Source organism: Staurois parvus, unplaced genomic scaffold (assembly GCF_062004578.1).
Source record: "Staurois parvus isolate SC_StPar_1 unplaced genomic scaffold, SC_StPar_1.0 ptg001432l, whole genome shotgun sequence".
Lineage (NCBI taxonomy): Eukaryota > Metazoa > Chordata > Amphibia > Anura > Ranidae > Staurois > Staurois parvus.
Window position 1 is genome coordinate 8,141,821 of NW_028319228.1, and position 20,811 is coordinate 8,162,631.

The 20,811-nt window shown below is 42.3% G+C and overlaps 1 protein-coding gene across 2 annotated transcripts in view; it reads left to right on the plus strand.

The window, feature by feature from the left end:
• The window catches only part of LRRC2 (leucine rich repeat containing 2), a 294,583-nt gene that overhangs the window by 235,003 nt on the left and 38,769 nt on the right, over window positions 1-20,811 (plus strand). For both annotated transcript variants that reach the window (XM_089662154.1, XM_089662155.1), the window contains 2 exons: window positions 8,514-8,659; window positions 10,028-10,180. In XM_089662154.1, the coding sequence (XP_089518280.1) occupies window positions 8,514-8,659; window positions 10,028-10,180 (299 nt within the window). The remainder of the gene's footprint in view (window positions 1-8,513; window positions 8,660-10,027; window positions 10,181-20,811) is intronic.

A 20,811-nucleotide genomic window follows, 5' to 3' on the forward strand; every position in this document is an offset into this window, starting at 1 on the left:
TATTATTTATTTGCTAAATTTTATAAGAAAAACACTTTTTTCAAAATTTTTGGACATTTTCATTTACATAAAAACAATTTACAAAAAAATTAAAATCCCAGCGGTGAATAAATACCACCAAAATAAAGTTTTATCTGTCTCAAAAAAATGGTAAAAAATTCATATGGGTACAGTGTTGCATGACCGTGCAATTGTCATTCAAAGTGTGATAGCGCTGAAAGCTGAAAATTGCCCTGGTCAGGAAGGGGGTAAAAGTGTCCGGACTGGAAGTGGTTAAAGGAATTTCAACATTGGTAATGCTATAAATCTTGAATTGGAATGCTAATGAGGACATATCACACCAGGTAACTTGGAAATGTATTTCTCTTCCCTCTAAAGAGATGTTTTTTTTTCTTTTACTTTTTCACTCTTTCTTAAATACCTTCTCTATTCGGTTATTCTTGGCTTACTTTCAAACCAGACTATGTTTACAGTGTGAGCCTGTCAAGGAGTAAACAGGGTAAAATATAATATAAGGCAGGCCATAGAAGAAAAATTGGTCGGCCCCGTTGCCAATGCTACCACCCAGCATGACCAATAAAAATAAATGAGGAGATCCGCAAAAAACGGTCGATGGGCTGGCCCCACTAACGGCGTCATTATTGGCCGAATTTTCATGCGGACGAAAATTCGGCCGATAAACGACCTGTCTATGGCCTGCATCAGACTGATGGAAATTACATGTTTTATGGGCTAGGGATTTATTGTACCTGTACATAAGTAACATATCTGCTCAGTCATTTGGTTTGTACAAATGGTTTATTGTTGTATGTTCAAAACCTTTTTGAAGAACAATAAATACAAATTTAAAGTAATAAATACATTAATAAATAAATAATTGTACTGTTAACTTGTATGTTAATGCCTCTGGAGGAGGGAGCTCATCTGGATTCCCCAGGAGGAAAAATATACTGTAGTGCATTGGAAAATTCCAATTCACATCAACTGGGGTTTCCTACTCCATTTATAAACATGAAGGGCATCACCAGGAACTGGCTAGATCAGGCAAAAGATCATTTCAGGTCTAAAGATACTTAAAAAGTGCCCCTGTTGTTTTACTAAGAAAAGTTATACCCTTAAAAGAAGAGTGGAAATACTTATCTCTCCTGTCACTGAACACTGCTGAACACTTATTCATTTCTCTGAAATCTTCTATGGAAATCCACTGGTAAACCCACACTTCAGGGAGTGTTGAATTCTTTGGTCCCTCTAATGGATTCCTCCTGCTGACCTCTATATCCCTTCTGACTGGTGCAGGTGGCAGTAGGTCTAGAAATATGAAACTATTTTGGTTCATGCATACCATATTGCATGACTATTAGCATTGGAGCAGTTGCTATAAATAATAAGAGATGTGGGAATTAATGTAGGATTCTGATGGGACTTAAGCTCAACGTTTTTTCATCAGCATGTCAGCTTGTAATTCTCCTCGGGAGTTATTCATCATAAAGTGTTCCTGTGTAAATGCACACTGAGTTAAACGTTGTCACCCTATTACAGGAAGTCAGTGGTGAGCAGGAGTGTCCAGTGCAATTACAGCCAAAGCAAGCCTCTTTGCATAATAATGGACAGAAATGTATTCTACACTGCAATTTAAAGTGTTATTAAAGTTATTTTTTTAATTAAAATGATAAACATGCTATGCCCACATGCTCTGTGCAATCGTATTGCAATCGTATTGCACAGAGTGGCCCTGAACCTTCTTCTTCTAGGGTCCCTTTCTGGTGATCTTTTTTTTTAAATCCTTGACAGTGACCTTATACAAATATACGGCCTCACTGCACTGGGCTTTATGCCGTTGGGCCACATATTTTTGAATTTCTCTTTGGCACAGAGACAAGGGTCTCACCGTGAGCCCCAGGTCACATACTAACGATCAAAACCTGAAACTCCGAATTCTGCATCACCTGATCGCTTTGATAGCCACATTGTATCTTTCTCTCTCTTTTCAGAGAGAAAACAAAACAACAGTGTGTAAAATAAATAAATAAATATTAACCACTTGCCTACAGGGCACTTTTACCCCCTATCTGCCCAGGCCAATTTTCAGCTTTCAGCACTGTCGCACTTTGAATGACAATTGCGCAGGCATGCAACACTGTACCCATATGACATTTTTATCATTTTTTTCTCACACAAATAGAGCTTTCTTTTGGTGGCATTTATTCGCCACTTGGTGTTTTATTTTTTTGCACTATAAACAAAAACAGCAAAAAAATGTTTCTTTGTTTCTAATATAAAATTTTGCAAACAGGTAATTTTTCTCCTTCACTAATGTGCGTTGATGAGGCTGCGCTGATAGGCAGCACTAATGGGCACTGATGAGGTGGCACAGATAGGCAGCACTGATGGGCACTGATAGGCTGCACTGATGAGGTGACACTGATCTGATGATGCTGCACTGATATGCAGCAATGATGGGCACTGAAGGGTGACACTGATGGGCGGAGCTGACTGGTGCCACTGACTGACAGCACTGACTGGTGGCACTGAGTGACGGCATTGACTGGCGGGACTGATGGTCACTGACTGGCAGCACTGCTGAGCACTGACTGACGACATTGCTGGGCACTGCCGGGCAGCACTACTGGGCACTGATGGGTGGCACTGCTGGGCGGCACTGATGGGAGCAACTGCTGGGCAGCATTGATGAGTGGCACTAATGGGGGGACTTCTGGGCACTGATGGTTGGCACTGCTGGGCACTGCTGGGAGACACTGCTGGTCACTGGTGGGTGGCACTGCTGGGCGGCGCTGCTGGGCACTGATGATCAGTGCCATGATGATCAGTCCTGATCTGTTCTATGACAATTGCCGGTTATCGGCAGTACTTTTCTCATGCTGTGACAGAGTAAAGAAAGTGCTGCCGATAACCGGCAACTGTATTTACTTCGTGATCTGTTGTGTCATTGGACACAGCTGATCACATGATAAAAAGCCTCTGTGATCGGCCTTTTACTTCATTATGTGATCAACTGTGTCCGTAGGATGTAGATACCAATCACTATTCACCACTAAATGAAAGCCCAATTTGTCCTGAAAAAAATAAGGTATAATTCACCTGGATTCATAAAGTAGTTGTGATGATATGTACGGTTTTATTAATGTCAGAGTTGCAAAATTATGCTTAGGCATTAGGATTTGTTTTACCCTTAGTCACGAGAGGGTTAAAGATATGTGTTATTGAATTTTAAACATTTTTGTACAAAAAAAAAAATACAGAAAACCACTGATGTCTCTCATGTCTCATTAGATTGCATGAGCCACAAGTGGTGTCTACAAATACCACGAGTAACACCAAAGAGTCACAATAGAGCAGCATAGATAGATAACTCAATTTTATTATCCTGGATCTAGAGAGGTTAGCATGAGTGGGCTGGAGATCCACTTGCCCCAGATTTTTTCAAAAAGATTCAGCTTTTTCTGAAGTTCAAAAGTGTGTTTGTAAAGAAGAAGAGTATCATTAATCGACTTAAGCCAATAGTTTAGCATAGGGAGGATTTTCCCTTTCCAGGATAGTAAAATTGTTATTTTTGGAAAAAAGTACAAAATATGCAGCAATTGTTTAACATACATTGTATAGAGATGGCTAAATCCCCAAATATTCCGAGGAAACAGATTTTAGTTCAATATGTTTGGGAGACCCAAAGCCAAATAAATGAAGAAGCTGATATCCACCCAGAATTTTTGGACTACAGGACAACACCAAAAACAATGTAAAAAGTCTGCAGTGTGACTGCAGCCGCTAAAACACTTAGTTATGGGGCACAGGCCCATTTCATGCAACTGAGCAGGAGTGAGGTGAGTATGATGAAATACTTTCAATTGACTAATTTTATCTTTGGAGGAGGGGGGTACCTGCCTTCTGTAGATAATATTGTGAAGAGTTTCTAGTGAGAAAGCTATAGCTGCCTCAGTGGTCATTCAGGCGTTAGCTGAGATAAGGTGTAACCAGCCATGAATATGTACCAGCAGTGACACCAAGTAATACAAATAGAAATTAGGAAAGGCAAGCCTCGCTAAATGAGTCGGCAGTTTCCGGACCTTAAACGTTATTCTAGGAGTCTTGCACTGCCAAAGAAATGTCATGCAAAAAGAATCAATCTGTTTAACTGCTTCCCTGCTACCCTATAGCAGAAATACTGCTATAGGGTGGCAGGGCTGCGCAAAATCCTGTATATATACGTGATTTGCATTTCCGGGTAGGGAGCGCGCACACGCATGCTGCCCTAACCGCACCACCATTGGTGGCTACAGATGTCGATCACCATGTCCTGGCCGGAGATTCCCTGCCGGCACCCTGCGATCGCTGAGAAACAGTGAGAGGGGAGAGACCTGTGTGTAAAGAACACAGGTCTTTCTCCGGCCAGCAGTAACATGCTGCTGCGTATTTCTCGGTAAGAAAGCAGTAAAATACACAGCAGCATGTTTTCCTAGTAAAACACACACAGCACATGATTTAAAACAACACATAGTTAACCCTTTGATCGCCCCAGATGTTAATCTCTTCCTGCCCAGTGTCATTAGTACAGTGTGAGTGCGTTTTATTAGCACTGATCACTGTATTAGTGTCACTGTGGATGTCAGTGGCAGTCAGTCAGTTCCCCGCAGTGTCAGAATGCCTGCCGCAGTCCCGTAGTCTCACTATAAGGCGCTGGTCGCCGTCATTACTAGTATAAAAAAATAAAAATTACAATTCCTGTATATATAATGCCATTTGTAGACACTATAACTTTTTTTAGCAAAGACATGTAGCAAAAATACATTTTGACCTAAATTTAAAACAAAATTAGATTTTTAAATTTTTTTTTAACTGGATAAGTTTTATAGCAAAAAGTCCAAAATATTGTTGTTTTTTCAAGATTGTTGTTGTTTTTTGTTTATAGCGCAAAAAATAAAAAACGCAGAGGTGATCCAATACCACCGAAAGAAAGCTCTATTTGTGGGGAAAAAGGGACATACATTTCATTTATGTACAGCTTGGCATGACCGTGCAATTGCCAGTTAAAATAACGCAGTGCCCTATCGCAAACAAATGGCCTGGTCAGGAAGGGAGGTAAATGCTCTGGAGGGCAAGTGGTTAAAGACTGATTTTGGGATTCTACATGCAGAGTTAGCTAACACATAAAGCAATTTGGGTAGATAGATCATTTTGACAATATTACCTCTGCCCATAAAATCCAATGAGAGGTCCATCCATGGCTTAGTTTATGGTTGCAGTTGAGAAATCAAAAGACATATGTTATTAGTATGAGCTTAGTAGCATTTGTACCATAACTCCTATGTATTGAAAAGAGTCAACAAGTCGTAGTTTTGAATCTGGATGGATCATTTGCATGGCTTCAGGATCCAAAGGAAAAAGGCTGGATTTGTCCCAATTCACCAGGAAACCAGAATTATGTCAGAATTCAGTTATCTCTTTCAGTAGGGAGTAAAAGGATACATCAGGATCTGCTAAGTACATAAGCGTAACATAAAAAGAGACACGTTCCTCTTTCGTAACAATGTGAAGGCCCCTTATGGTCCCAATGCATAAAGCTAGAGGTTCTATGGCTAGGGCAGACACAATCAGGGATAATGGACACCTTTGATGGATTCCATGGTGTATTGACTCGCTGGTGATATATATTTTTTTATGTGAAGGATCCACAGCCTGAGTAGAAACGTCTGTCCTTGCTAGCCGGCTGTAGGCAAGACTACTGCTATGTGGAATCAGGTGGTCTCCCTGCTCAGTGAGCGAATGTTCTCTAATGCTGGATGTTAAGCATCGGTGGCTGTAAGTGCATTTGGGTTATCTGTTTATCTGAAGGAGTATATTTGCCACTGTTCTGATTGACCATCTTATTCATTTAAGTGGTCTAAAATAGAAGGCAAATCTACCACCATCTGGATGCCTATAGGAAGCTAACAACGTTGTTGGGAGGAACAGGAGTTAGGATTTTCCACTTCATATCACATATAACACTTGAATTAATGGACTTTGCACTGTTTTTTATTTTAATATTATTGAATTTTGCACTTAGTTATTATGTACATACATTTTATGGGTTTTGAACTTTGCGGATAAGATTATGCACTTTATCTATTAGTAGCACACTTAAAATAGTATTTGAGTATACAGTATTAAGTTTATGACTAACAATGTATTTTTTATTTATCCATTGGTGTTTATAACTTTTTTGTGTATTTATTTATTATTAGCGCTGTTGTTAGAACTTCTGTATTTTTAATATGTTTCATATTTGCACAGCAGCTGGGTTGGCATGATTAATATTTGTAGGGCAGCATAAATTTTTGTGTATAGTTTATTCTTCTTTCAACACTTGCCAACCAGAGCAATATTGTAATTTTTTGCACACATTTTAAAAATCTGCATTTTTTCTGAAAGCAGGGACCCTGGAGGATAAAATGGTGGTAGTGATGGTGGTGGTAATTTGTTATGTCACACAATATTTGTGCAAATATTTATCAAATTAATATTTTCAGGAAAAACAAAAAAATAATATGACTTTTAGTACAAGCAAATGCAATATTATACCCAATTTTTTGGTAGAATGAAAAATATGGGGCTGTTTTGAGTAAATAGATAATAAATATGCCGAGCTTATGAAATCGCATAAAACTATGGTAGCCAAAATTCTCCATACGTGATGCTTTAAAAGCCTTTACAGGGTAGCATTAACCAAGAATTATGACTCTAGAATTATTGCTCTCAAATCTAATATTTGAGACAATATTTGATATGTGTTGCAACACATGCTTGGCCTATGTGTTGATATAGGGTGCTTAGGGAGGTGAGAGGGGGCTTTAAAAAATGTTTACATTATTTTTATATATTTTATATACTTTTTTTTCACTTTGTTTATTTTTTTTTTTAACTTTATTGCCATCACAAGGTGGATAACAAGACCCCTATGTAATAGCAATGGGAAGGTGACAGGTCCACTTTATGGAGACATGTCATCCCTGCTCTCCAATGCAGCTAATCAAGCACATGTCATGTTTAATTAGCTGCATCCTTGGCTACAGTAGCCGAAGAATGACAGCTGTGACCCCAGATCTAAGGTAATACAGGTTGCCTCCTGGGTCATTAGTCACAGCTGTAGGCTTGCTTTCACCACTTTACAAAAAATGGCCACTGCCCCAGTCTATAACTTGCTTTCACAGCAAGGAGCACATGGAAGGGTGACGCATGTCAAACAACAAAAAAGAAAAATTCCCAGGTCTAACTTGCCTGCCAGCCTGCAAATAAATCGAATCAACCTGTCTAGCAGTATACGTTAAAAACAGGGGTTAGTTAGCACACAGTTGCAAATACATGTGTAAGCTACAGAGCCTCGTCACAGCACCCTGTTATTCTGTAGTTCCTAACTCTCCAATTTTAAGAGCTCCCATAGTAGAGGCACACTTATAAACATACCTTGGTAGACAAGTGGTAATTATTGTAGTTACATTTTGGTGAAATAATAAAAAATAATTAAATAAGACTGTAAAATGTGAAACACATACAATGCTTATACAGTTAACCTGTTATTAAAATATTTATTTATACACAAAAATATGTTTAAATTTTCTATAAATGTTAAATAGAATGTGGAGTGTGTATATGCTGTATTTATTTATTATGGTCAGAACAATGAAATAAAAAAAATACATATATTTATTTGTTATGGTAAATATGAAATATTACATATTAATATTTTCTCATTTTCATCCAGCAGATGGGGCTCAATGCTTCTTTTTCCAAACTTTCTTTCTTTAGCTTCCCTGTTGAAAAATATCTGTTTACAGAGCTTATTAGCTCAAGCTGAAATTTTCACACAAAATTGAACATGTGACTCATCTCCATCCCTGCTTGCCTCTTTGGGTGGACTTCATAGAGAGTCTAGCAGGAAACCCATACTGCTCAGTAAATTCTGTGTCTAGGGTGCACTTTGTTTTAAATGTATACTTAAAACAAACATGAAAAATAAAATCTAAAAAATATTATTCACTACAAACAAAAATAAATAAAAAGAAACAAATTGTGCCTGCACTCAGACTGGTAAATTAATAATAAAATAAAAAAAATAATATAATAAATAAAATAATAAAATAATTTCCACTATATAAAGGGACCACTGTAAACACCATTAATTATACAGTGGAAGTTTTTATTATTAATTTGCCAGTAAATCTCTCTGAGTGCAGTCACAATTTGTTTCCTTTTTTGTGTGCGTACTGAATAATTTGGAGTTGTGCTACTTCTCTGGTGGCCTGGACACAAGAGAGTTAACATTTTATTATACAGGGATGGATGTGGTAAAGCACTTTTTTTTTAACCTAAAGCTTTAGGTTAAAAACAAAATAAGAACTTAAATACAATTCACCTAAAATGATTGCAGTTTTTTTTAAATATAATTAATTCTGTCTTGATATTGAAGAATGTTAGCAATCTCCATTGTCATTAATTCTTTTTTTTTGTTTCTTTTCCAGCTGAGTAATTTGAAAAAGGTCACTTATGTTGATGTGTCAGCAAACAAATTCTCTTCTGTTCCAATTTGTGTCTTACGGATGTCAAGTTTGCAGTGGTTGGATATCAGCAGTAATAACTTAAAGGATCTCCCAGAAGACATAGATAGGTAAATGCTATTGTATTGTTTTTTGTTTTTAAGCTCATTGGTAACAACAACAGGACTGTAATATTTTTGGTGGACTGGCATAAATACCATAACAAATTCATGGATGGGGAACTGAAGACTTCAATTTGTTTATATATATTTTTCTGAGTGAATATTGAGTTTTTATTTATTTAATGTATGCATACAAGCTGTCTGGAAAACAACTGGGCTTGACATTTTCTGAGAAGTCCTTGCTCATTTTGGAGCAGCTTATTTACATTGATTTTGTAGAAGCACTGGCTAAATTCTTTCTATTTTTACCAAGTTCTCCAGTCAGTTGATTGTGAAATTCATTGCCATTACTTTTTCAGTTAGGTCTGCAGCTAGTTATGAGTTCCTAAAACTGACATAGAATTAAATGTTACTTCCTTATAACCAAACCAGCATGGTCTGCAAAACCAACATCATCAGTTTAAAGTGATACTGTCACTACAGACGGAGGCGTATTTACCACAAGGCAAACAAGGAATTTGTCTAGGGTGGCATTTTTTAGGGGGGCAGCACTGCCTACTGGAAGAAGGGACATATGCGTCATTGGACCAGGTTGAATCTGAGAGAGGCAGCGGACTGCTTGATGGTGTATGCAGAGCCCGATTGTCATTCCTGGGGATGTCCAGAGCTGTGAAGGTGAGTGTCTTTTTCTCTGTTGCCAGTGTCAGGCTCTCTGTTGCCTAGGGCAGCACAAAACCTAAATGAAATTTAGGTTTTGAAAATATAAACCTGAAATATAAAATGCCTAAAACTGACCTTTTTTAACAGGCAGTTCCCAAAATCTTCACTGTCTTCCAGAGCAAAGGTGGCTTGGCTGAAGAATGTTCAACATTGGACACACTTTCGGTTTTGGACTCCAACTGTATATTGTGGTTCCTCCCCTCAGCCCAGGGGCGACTGACAACACATGGGGCCCCCGGCAATAGGGGATCATGGGGCCCCTGTGTCCTTGCCCAAACTCAAAAAAGCCTATGAAAAAGGTACCAGGGGCATCTCATGGGGCCCCCTACTGACCCCGGGCCCTCGGGCAGTGCCCAAGTTACCAAATGGTCAGTCCGCCCCTGCCTCAGCCTCTACACCACTTCTGTGTACTGCACAATAGAAGTGGGCATTGGTTGGCAGATGACAGTTTAGGGTCACCATGCATTTTACAATCTGACTAGAAGATCTTTGTACCATCAGCTTAAAATTTACCAAAACTATGTAATATGAGGACTGATCTAATCTATCCAATCAGGCAGGCCTCTGTACTACATAGTTGTTGGCAGTTCTAAAGGGGATTGTGTAATCTGGATGTGAGCAATTTGGAGTATACTCATACATTTTATTTCTTTGTAGATTAGAAGAGCTGGAGACATTACTACTACAGAAAAATAATATTACCTACCTGCCATTCGAGTTGACCAACATGGCTAAATTGAAAATGCTGGTTGTCAGTGGTGAAAGCTTGGTTGAGATACCTTCTGCCCTTACTGAAAACCCTTCTCTGAAGTAAGTTGAATTATTGTGTTGAACATTTATCATGCATGTCAAACCAAATCTATTTTGTTTGTTTTAGATAAAGTGGGGAAGAGTTAAAAATCCTGTTAGGTGTATACTGCAATACAATTCTCTGTTTGAAACATTTGCTCCTATTAACTGACCTGCTGACAATGTTTCACCAGACAGAAAGTAAGGAAATATATGCAACAGAGGCACAAAAAAAATCTGACAAGGATAATAGCCTTCCTATAAAGCATTTTTTATTTCTGTCTTGTGTTGTTGCTACAGAGTTCACATTACTTTCTGTCTGTTAAAACTTTGTCAGCAGTATAGGAGGTTGGGGTAACAGAAAAAAAAGCTTTTAGGAGTTCTAACCATTCCCCACTATATTTAAACCTAAAAACGTTTTGGCATGATATATACTTTAAGTTAGGCAAGTTCTCTATTTTAAGGATGCAAACACTTAAAAATAAAAAAATAGTAATGTGCCTCTCCCTTCTCCCGCTAAGTCTCTAAAGGACTATAATCCATGACATAATGGGTTTTCAAGCATAAAGTGGAGCTCCATGCAAAAATATTTTCTTTTGTTTTAAATAGATCTATGTCTAAAATCTCTAGAAAATAGGTATTGTTATCTACGTCCCTATTGAGGATACCCTTTTGACAGTTCTTGTTTATCAATGCACTAAAAGATGAAGAGCACATATTGCTTTCCTTTCTTCCAGACACCAGACTTTTTTTTGTTTGGGGGGGGGGGGCAAAGAGCATGTATAGTGGCTGTATATTTACTGCTACAATATATGACAGTTTCCTGTCAATGGTTGTTAAAGAATATGTCAACCCAAAATGTCATATTCCTGATATGTGCTTGCTGTACCATGTAGTTGTATGAAAATGTATCATATTCTCTTTGCATTGCTTTCTTTGTGTGAAAAACCTAGTGTTCCTGCCAGTCCCTCTGCTTTCCTATCTAAAACTGACCCCACTAAGCATGAGAGCACAGTGTGGTCAGTTCTCTAGCTCTGCTAGAACACAGCCTGCTTTCCTCCAATGTTCATACTTGTGCTGGCATGCCCCCCCAGCACAACCATTCATTGGGAAGATCAGTGTGCTGCTGCTGCTGCTACTGCTGTTTCTGTGTTATGTCCCTGCCGGTGGTCGCCTCTAGCATTCCACAGACCGGAATCCCCCAAGGTGCGGAATCTAAGTCCCAACCTGCTTGTTCACCAGGGCCCCTGATAGTGGGGATGGACTTGGAGCAGGCCGAGACCAGGTCGCGGCCCCTGGGTTCACCCAGCTGTAGTAGAAGCACCACTGGAGGTGTATAGCAGGTGAGAGCATGATGTGAGGAGGTAACGAGAGCAGGGTCGGACAGGCCGGGTCGGTAATGGTGGAGGCAGAACGGTACCAAATCAGTAGGCAGGAGGATAAACAGGTCACAAGCCAGGTTCGGTAACAGGAGATCAGACATGCAGGGTTAAGCAGGAGAATGGACAGACAAGCCAGGGATCAGGACAGGAGACAGACAGCAAATCAGGGTCAGGCAGGGTCGGCAACAAGGCAATCTACAATACAGGAACTCAGGATACAGGTAAGACCATACAGCAACTAGACTCAGACCTGACCTGTTTTAAATAGGGCGCCCTGCGCGCGTCCGCGATCGTGAGTGCGCATGCGTGAGCGCCGCTGCAGTCGCGGGTGCCCAGGTCCCAATGCTCGCACGCTAGTGCGGCCGGGCACACCGCGCATGCGCAAACCCGTGCGCGATCGTGGACAGCTCTGGGGTTCCTGACATTGCCCCCCCTTACGGGCAGCCTCCGGATGCCCACCCAATTCCTCCTCTGAGGCTGGTTACGAAGGAATTTCCGCATTAATCTGGGAGCATGGAAATTCTGAGCAGGTTCCCATGAATTCTCCTCTGGCCCATAGCCTTTCTACTTGATCAGGTATTGTGCTTGACCACCCCTTTTCCTGCAATCCAAAATTGCCTCTACCTCGAATTCTTCTTTCCCGTTAATATCTATGGCCTCTGGAGGTCTAGATCTGCGGTCTAAAAAGGGATCTGGTACTGCAGGTTTTAGCAGCAACACATGGAAAACCGGATGTATCTTGAGGGATTCGGGGAGTGCCAGTTTAAATGCCACTTCATTAACCTTACGTTCTACTTGGAAAGGTCCCACAAATTTGGGTGCCAATTTCCTTGATGGACATGTCAGTTTTAGGTTGGTTGTTGACAACCAAACCCGATCCCAGGGGTGTATGACCAATCCCCTTTCTCCTCCTGTCAAAGAACTTTTTACTATCTTCCTGGGCTCTAGCCATTGTTTCCTGTAATAACTTGATATTGGTTGTGAAGAAATTTAAGGTCTCTTGGGCTGCTGGGACTGAGTTTTCCGGAACCAGGTCTGGCATGAAGGTAGGGTGGAACCCATAGTTGGCGAAGAATGGGGATTGATTGGTGGCAGAATGATTCGCATTATTATATGCGAATTCTGCCATTGGCAGAAGTGTCAGCCAGTCGCCTTGCAGGAATGATGTATAACATCTCAGATATTGCTCGAGTGTCTGATTGGTCCGCTCTGTCTGCCCGTTAGTCTGTGGGTGATATGCAGAAGAAAAAGATAACTGGATCTCCAATCCCTCACATAACGCCTTCCAGAATTTGGACGTGAATTGAACGCCCTGGTCCGAGACAATATCTTTTGGCAGTCCGAGAAGTCTCACTATCTCTTAAATAAAAACCTGTGCCGTTTCGGAAGCAGATGGTGTCTTTACTAGTGGAAGGAAGTGGGCCATTTTAGAAAGACGATCTACCACTACAAAAATCACGGTGTGATCTTGCGAGGGTGGCAGTTCCACGATAAAATCTAAGGAGATCATACTCCAGGGTCGGTCAGGTATTTGCAAAGGTCGCAACAGGCCCCAAGCCCTGTCTCTGGTGGGTTTATTCCGGTTGCAGATGGGGCAAGATCTCACGTACGCTTCACAATCCTTGGCTATATTTGGCCACCAAAATGTGCGTCATGCTAATTCTAAAGTTTTGTGTATCCCAAAGTGACCCGCCAGTGGATGGTCATGGCAATAGCCTAAAACCAGGGACTGGAGCTCCTTGGGTACCAGGATCTGTTCCCCCCTCCAGAAAAGACTTTCCTTGCTCTGTAGTGAGGTCCCAGGTAGATCAGGAACCCGGGTGGATGCAGCCTGCAGTTTGGACAACAGCTCAGACTGGAGCAATAGGCAGCTACCTGCTGGTAAAATGGTATCCAGTTGGGATGTCTCTCTAGGGTCCTCAAACATCCGGGAAAGGGCATCTGGCTTAGTATTTCTAGACCCAGGACGGCAGGTGATATGGAGGTTAAACCTCGCAAAGAACAGTGCCCATCTGGCCTGGCGTGGACGGAGGCATTTAGCTGTCTTTAGATATTCAAGGTTTTTATGGTCTGTATAGACCAGAATGGGATGTAGGGCTCCCTCTAATAGATATCGCCATTCCTCCGCCTTAATGGCCAACAATTCCCGGTCCTGATATCATAGTTTCTTTCCAAAGGGGAGCGCTTCCTAGAAAAGAAAGCCACCAGATACATTAGCTCCTTGGCCCCTACTCTCTGTGACAACACTGCTCCTACAGCCACTTCTGATGCGTCTACCTCTAGTATATACGGCAATGACGCATCAGGGTAGCTCAGAATGGGAGCCTTTGTGAACAGCTTCTTTAATGCCTCAAAAGCAGCCTGTGCGGCTGGGGTCCATTGGAAATGTACCCCCACCTTGGAGAGCTGGGTGATGGGTGTTACCAGGCCTGAGAAGTTCTTTATAAACTTTCTATAAAAATTGGCGAACCCAATAAACCTCTGAACTCCCTTCTTATCCGTGGGGGCAGGTCATTCCAAAATTGCCGTGATTTTCTGAGGGTCCATAGCGATCCCCGTGGTGGAGATAATAAGACCTAGAAATGAAATACTTTTTTGCTCAAAGCAGCATTTCTCAGCTTTAGCATAGAGCCCGTGCTGACGGAGTCGCTCCAGCACGCTCCTGATATGTCTCCGATGCGCCTCCAGAGACGAAGAAAATATCAGAATGTCGTCTAGGTAGACGATCAGAAAAATGTCAAGAAAATCTCTGAAATGTCGTTTACGAAGTGCTGGAAGGTGGCCGGCGCATTACATAACCCAAATGGCATAACTAGATGTTCAAAATGCCCAAACCGAGTGCGAAAAGCTGTTTTCCACTTGTCCCCCTCACGTATACGCACCAGGTTATAGGCACCCCTGAGATCAAGTTTAGAGAAAATGGATGCTGTCTTCAACCTCTGGAACAACTCTGGGACCAAAGGAAGGGGGAAGCGGTTCTTGACCGTAATTTTATTGAGGTCCCTATAGTCGACACAAGGTCTCAGGGATCGGTCCTTTTTTTCGACAAAAAAAATCCCTGCCCCGGCCGGTGATGTGGAAGGGCGGATAAATCCCTTCCGGAGGCTCTCATCAATGTTTTGCTTCAGGGCCCCTAGCTCACGTTTTGACAGAGGGAAGATACGGCCGAAAGGTATTTCAGAACCCGGGAGCAGATCAATGGGACAGTCATACGCCCGATGCAGGGGAAGAATCTCTGCCCCCTGTGGGCTAAACACGTCAAGGAATTGATGATAGGCTGCAGGCACAATTTGGGCCAACTCAGCATCAGGGCTCACAGCTAATAGGGTCGGTGTTTCTAGTGGCAACCTGGGTAAGCAATGTTCCTGGCAGTACAGTGAGGGAAACTGAATTGACCCGGCCTTCCAGTCAATTTGGGGGTCGTGAGCTCGTAGCCAGGGGAGCCCCAAAATAACTGGAAATAGGGGGGACGCAATGGCGTCCAAACGGAGAAGCTCTTGATGATGCCCTGCCACTGTGGTGTGTATAGGAGGGGTCTCCCGATCTACCGTCCCCGATTTTATTCGAGACCCATCGGCCAAGAAAATGTTCAGGCCATGCTCTTTGGTGAGTAACGGTATCTGTTGCTGGGCTGCAAAACCGAGATCAACAAAGCAGCTACATGCCCCGGAGTCAATAATAGCCGTCACCTGTATGCTTCTTCCGGGGAGCTGAAACGATACAGGCACAACCAAGTGAGTGGGGTTGCCTGTGCACACAGTAGATATAGTAGAAGTAATGGAAGAGGACTTACTGTATTTCTCAGGACAGGAGCGCACCATGTGACCCGCTGCTTCGCAGTACAGACATAGATTGTTCGATCGACGTCTCTGTCGTTCCTCTGTAGAAAGGGAAGACCGCATCAGACCGATCTGCATAGGCTCAGCCCCCTCTGACGGTTCTGGACTCCGATTGCCGACACTGACCCTTGGCATGACTGGTACTCTTGGCAGCATCCATGAGGTTCTTTGTCCCTGGCTGGACCTCTCCTGTCTCCTTTCCCGCAATCTGCGATCGATTTGGATGGCCTGGTCTATTAGGCCTTCAAAGGAGCCAGGGACCCCTATTCTTGCTAACTTGTCTTTTAGTGGTTCCGACAATCCCAACCCACTGCGCCTGATGTTGTGGGCGCAGGTGCGGCCAAGCTCTGAACCTGTCCCTCCAGATGTTTGTATCCTTCTTCCAGTGTCTTTACGGCTCATGTGAGTGCCGCTAGATGTTGGCACATCTCTTCCCAGGGTGAGGGTCCTCCTCCAGACTCTGTCATGGCCATATGGTTCTGTTATGTCCCTGCCGGTGGTAGCCTCTAGCGTTCCACAGACCGGAATCCCCCAAGGAGCGGAATCTAAGTCCCAACCTGCTTGTTCACCAGGGCCCCTGATGGTGGGGATGGACTTGGAGCAGGCCGAGACCAGGTCGCGGCCCCTGGGTTCACCCAGCTGTGGTAGAAGCACCACTGGAGGTGTAAAGCAGGTGAGAGCCTGATGTGAGGAGGTAAAGAGAGCAGGGTCGGACAGGCCAGGTCGGTAACAGTTGAGGCAGAATGGTATCAAATCAGTAGGCAGGAGGATAAACAGGTCACAAGCCGGGTTTGGTAACAGGAGATCAGAACGTGCAGGGTTAAGCAGGAGAATGGTCAGACAAGTCAGGGATTAGGACAGGAGACAGACAGCAAATCAGGGTTAGGCAGGGTCGGCAACAAGGTAATCTACAATACAGGAACTCAGACCTGACCTGTTTTAAATAGGGTGCCCTGCACCCTGATTGGTGCCAGGCGCACGCCCGCGATCGCGAGTGCGCATACGCAAGCACCGCTGCAGTCGCCGGTGCCCAGGTCCCAATACTCGCACGCTAGTGCGGCTGGGCACACCGTGCATGCACAAACCTGTGCGCGATTGTGGCCAGCTCTGGGGTCCCTGACATTTTACTCCTTCAGCTCTCTAAGAGAGCAGCTGAGAAGCGAGGGTATGTGATCACTTATTAAAAAATGGGAAAAAGGCAATTTTTTTTATATGTATACACAAATGTGTTGCCTTTCATTTCTATTTTAAACTAAGGAAGCAGCGGATACCGCCACCTGTTGCATCCTTAGCAACCAGTGATGTCACTCTCTTAGTGGTTATTAAGGAAGCAGTGGGTGCTGCAATATGCTGCGTCCTTAGCAAACTGTGATGTCCCATTAATTTGCTGGCCAGGAATGCCCATTCATGTAAACAAAGGGACAGAGATAGTGCTGACATCACCAACCAATTTTAACTACATTTGGGCAATGACATTGACCAAATATGGCCATATATATATTTGATCAATTACGTCAGTTGGGAGACCTCACTCCTTGGTATATCTTTAACAGTAGGGACTGGGAGATGTCATTCAGTAGCGAGCGACAGATCAGATCATGATATTGTTTTTTTTTCTTTTGAAGGGTAGCGTTCATCATGAATAATGTGGATCTTTATTGCTGAATCATGTAATAATGATAAATTTGCATCATGGGACATGGGTTGTAGGGAAAAGGTTCTTGTTCTCATCAACACAAGGACAGGGTGCTATGCCAGGGGGTTCCCATCGGACAAGGTACCCCCCCACAAAGCAGGTCTTCCCCTCCCCTTTCTTGGCTAGCCAGGATGGATAAGAATCTGGTATGGATCTTTTTGGGGGAGCTCAGTGGCATATCATCCATGTGTGCAGAATGTTTGGTGCACATGGGCCCCCAAACCCAGGAGTGTGACACAGGCCCTGTCACACTCTGCCCACATGGAGTAACAAAAATGCAATAATATTACATTCCTGCCATGTCCCTGAAGTGTATATATGGCCTGCAGTGTTGGAGATTTCTTTTTCATCATACATATAGGCACACCACATTTTCCAATGCCTGGTCTATAGATCTGGCCATCGCCGCCAACAGCCACTGAAGTGCCTGGCCACTGGCAGAGTGATCTGTAGCTTTGTGTGCTGCGCTGCGCACTCCAGGACTGGGACAAGGGATGTGTGAGAGGGGCACCTGGTTGCCCTGGGCACAGTGTGCTAGTGTGGAAGAGGAGGGGGTGCTCCAGGGCTCAAGTGGGCTGCTACAGTGTCGGCAATCAGGTACTTGTCCACATCTGCTCCCCGGTGTCCCTGAGTCTCCAGCGCAGCAATTGCTGCAATAGCTGTTGGTATCTCTTCCAGCCGGCTTCTTGTTTATAGTAACCGTGGTGTCAGATGGAAGTTTTCGGTAGGTTCCTCCTACGTGTCTTCTGACAAAATAAGAAGGAGCCTTCGAAGAAGAATATCTCTCGGTTCTGAGGTTCCAGTGTCTGAAGTCTGTGGTGAGGGCAGGGATAAGAGAGGATGTACTATTGGATGTGCTATTTTGTATATGTGCATGCATATGGTTTTTAAGTGAGTTCTTTTGACTGATTGTTGAATTTATTTTTATACTGCTACATGGCGGCAGCAGTGTGCAAAATCACGTACTGTATATATACATTTCCGGGTAAGGGGCGCGTATGAACCGCGCGCATACCCTACCTGCTCCGTTTATTCGCGGCCTCGGCTGTCATTCACTGGGTCCCGGCCAGTGATTAATCACAGGTACCCGATGATCGTGGAGAATTACCAATGGAGGGAGAGAACTATATGTAAACAATACCGTTCTCTCCCCTATCAGCTCCTGCACACTGCTTTGCATGGCTCTGCATAGCAGAGCCATGCAAAGCAGTGTACTTACAGTTGAAAGCACTGACACAGCCCACAGTAAAATAGCACACAGTTTACCCTTTGGTCGCCCCACATGTTAACCCATTCCTGCCCAGTGCCATTAGTACAGTGTTAATGCTTTTTATTAGCACTGTTACTGTATTGGTGTCACTGGGAATGTCAGTGACACCAAGTCAGTTCCTTCCAGTGTCAGAATGTCCACCGCAGTCCAGCTATAAGTCACTGATTGCTGCCATTACTAGTAAAAAAAAATTTAAAATTGCAGTATATATACTGCTATTTGTAAATGCTAGAACGTTCACATAAACCAATTAATTTACACGTATTGGGATTTTTTTTAGCAAAGACATGTAAAAGAATACATTTTGGCCTAAATTTATGATGAAATTTGATTTTTTACATTTTTTTACTGGACACGTTTAATAGCAAAAAGTCAAAAATATTGTTTTTTTTCTCAAAATTGTTGTTCTTTTTTTTTATAGTGCAAAAAATAAAAACGCACAGGCAATCAAATACCACTGAAAGAAAGCTCTATTTGTGGGACAAAAAGGATGTAAATTTCATTTGGGTGCAGCATTGCGTGACCAGGCAATTGTCAGTTAAAGTAACGCAGCGTCATAAAGCAAAAAATGGCCTGGTCAGGAAGGGGGGTAAATCCTCAGGAGGGTAATAATTTTGTAATATTATTATGTAAACATTGTAGAATAGTAGGGGTGCAGCACAATATTGGTATTCACATTGACGGACAAGAAGAAACATCACAGAGTACTGAGTATGTTGATAGAGAAAAATATATAGTACAAATATAGCTAAAATATAGTTAAAAATTCCTCAGAAAGTTGAGGAAAAAGCATGCAACCTCCTAGGACACTAGGAAAAAACTAGGATATGACAGCTGGAGGTGGGGTTATACAGTTGCTGGCTTCATGTGCTTTTTTTTAGTTTATGAAAACTGAACTAACTGGATCAGAAAAGGTCAATTGAGTTGCTGAATAAAACGTCTTATACAGTGGGTGTGAAAAAAGATGTCATTTTAGGCTGTTTGTAACAGAAAAATCTCCCTCACTTTGGAGGGATTTTCTCTCACTTCCTGGTATAGCTATGGAGCAGGAAGTAAAGGGAAATCTCCCCAATGGACATAGATAGCTAAAGAAAAATCTTACAGGGGTTATTATCCTCCCTCACTCTTATTAAAAAAAAAAGTTTTACCTTTAGTTCTTCTTTAAAATAATGAAATGGGGACCTTAATCACTTCCCATCCGGTCCATTTACATAAACGGCCGGATGGGAGCAGTGCCAAAGCGGGTCACCGTTTATAAACTGCTCCCACATTCACTGCCTGTGCATGCTTCCTGGGAGCGCGTGGCACCACGATCCGGTGCCCGCTGTGTGATCCGGTGCCCAAACACCGGAGGTCCCGATTCATGTGATCCCTGATTGGCCAATCAGTGATCACATGAATAGTAGTAAAAAAGATGTCACTTCCTGACGTCATTGCTTACTAGTGAAATCTATGAATGATCACAGAGGTCACATGGTACAAGACTATTCACAACAGCCTTCAACCATGTGACAAGCTGTGACCAATCACAGCTCACACAGTATTTCTCAATGGCTGCAAGAATGCAGTCAGAGAGAAGGAGAAATTATTGCTTTTACAGCCTTTATGGGTGTAAAAGCAATCAGTGTAAAAAAAGAAAAATAAATCTTCATCACCCCCCACAAGTAGTACAGTGTCACTATGGTGACACTGTACTGCTAGGGTGACAGTATGTTAAAAAATATATAAAAAAAATTAAAATGTAAAAACATTTTTGAAAAATTATAATTTTTGGTTATAAACTAATTTGGGTTATTTTTTTTTTACTAAAAAGATAGCTGAATACATTTTGTCCAAGATTTATGAAGAAAGATTATTTATTTGCAAAATTTTATAAGGAAAACACTTTTTTAAAAAAAAATGTTTGGACATTTTCATTTACAGTATATAGCAAAAAAATAAAAATCCCAGTGGTGAATAAATACCATCAAAATAAAGTTTTATCTGTCTCAAAAAAATGCTAAAAAATTCATATGGGTACAGTGTTACATGACTGCGCAATTATCATTCAAAGTGTGATAGCACTAAAAGCTGAAAATTGGCCCGGACAAGAAGGGGGAGAAAGTGTCCGGACCAGGGGCAGACTGACCATTTGGAAACTCAGGCATTGCCTGAGGGCCCGGGGTCAGTAGGGAGCCCCATGAGATGTCCCTGGTATCTTTTTCATAGGCTTTTTTGAGTTTGGGCAAGGACACCATGATCCCCTATTGCCCGGGGGCCCTATGAGTTGTCAGTCCGTCCCTAGTCCAGACTTAAAGTGGTTAATTAGCAATGTGGGCTAGAACTCCTTGGTATCTTTTCTTAAGTTGCCCACCCTACGATACTTGATCAATGTGGAAATAAATGCATGTTTCATTTAAAAGAATGTGTTCTGAGTAATGAAATACTTGCTACTGTCTCTGATCTGTGTCAGCTTACAGTATATT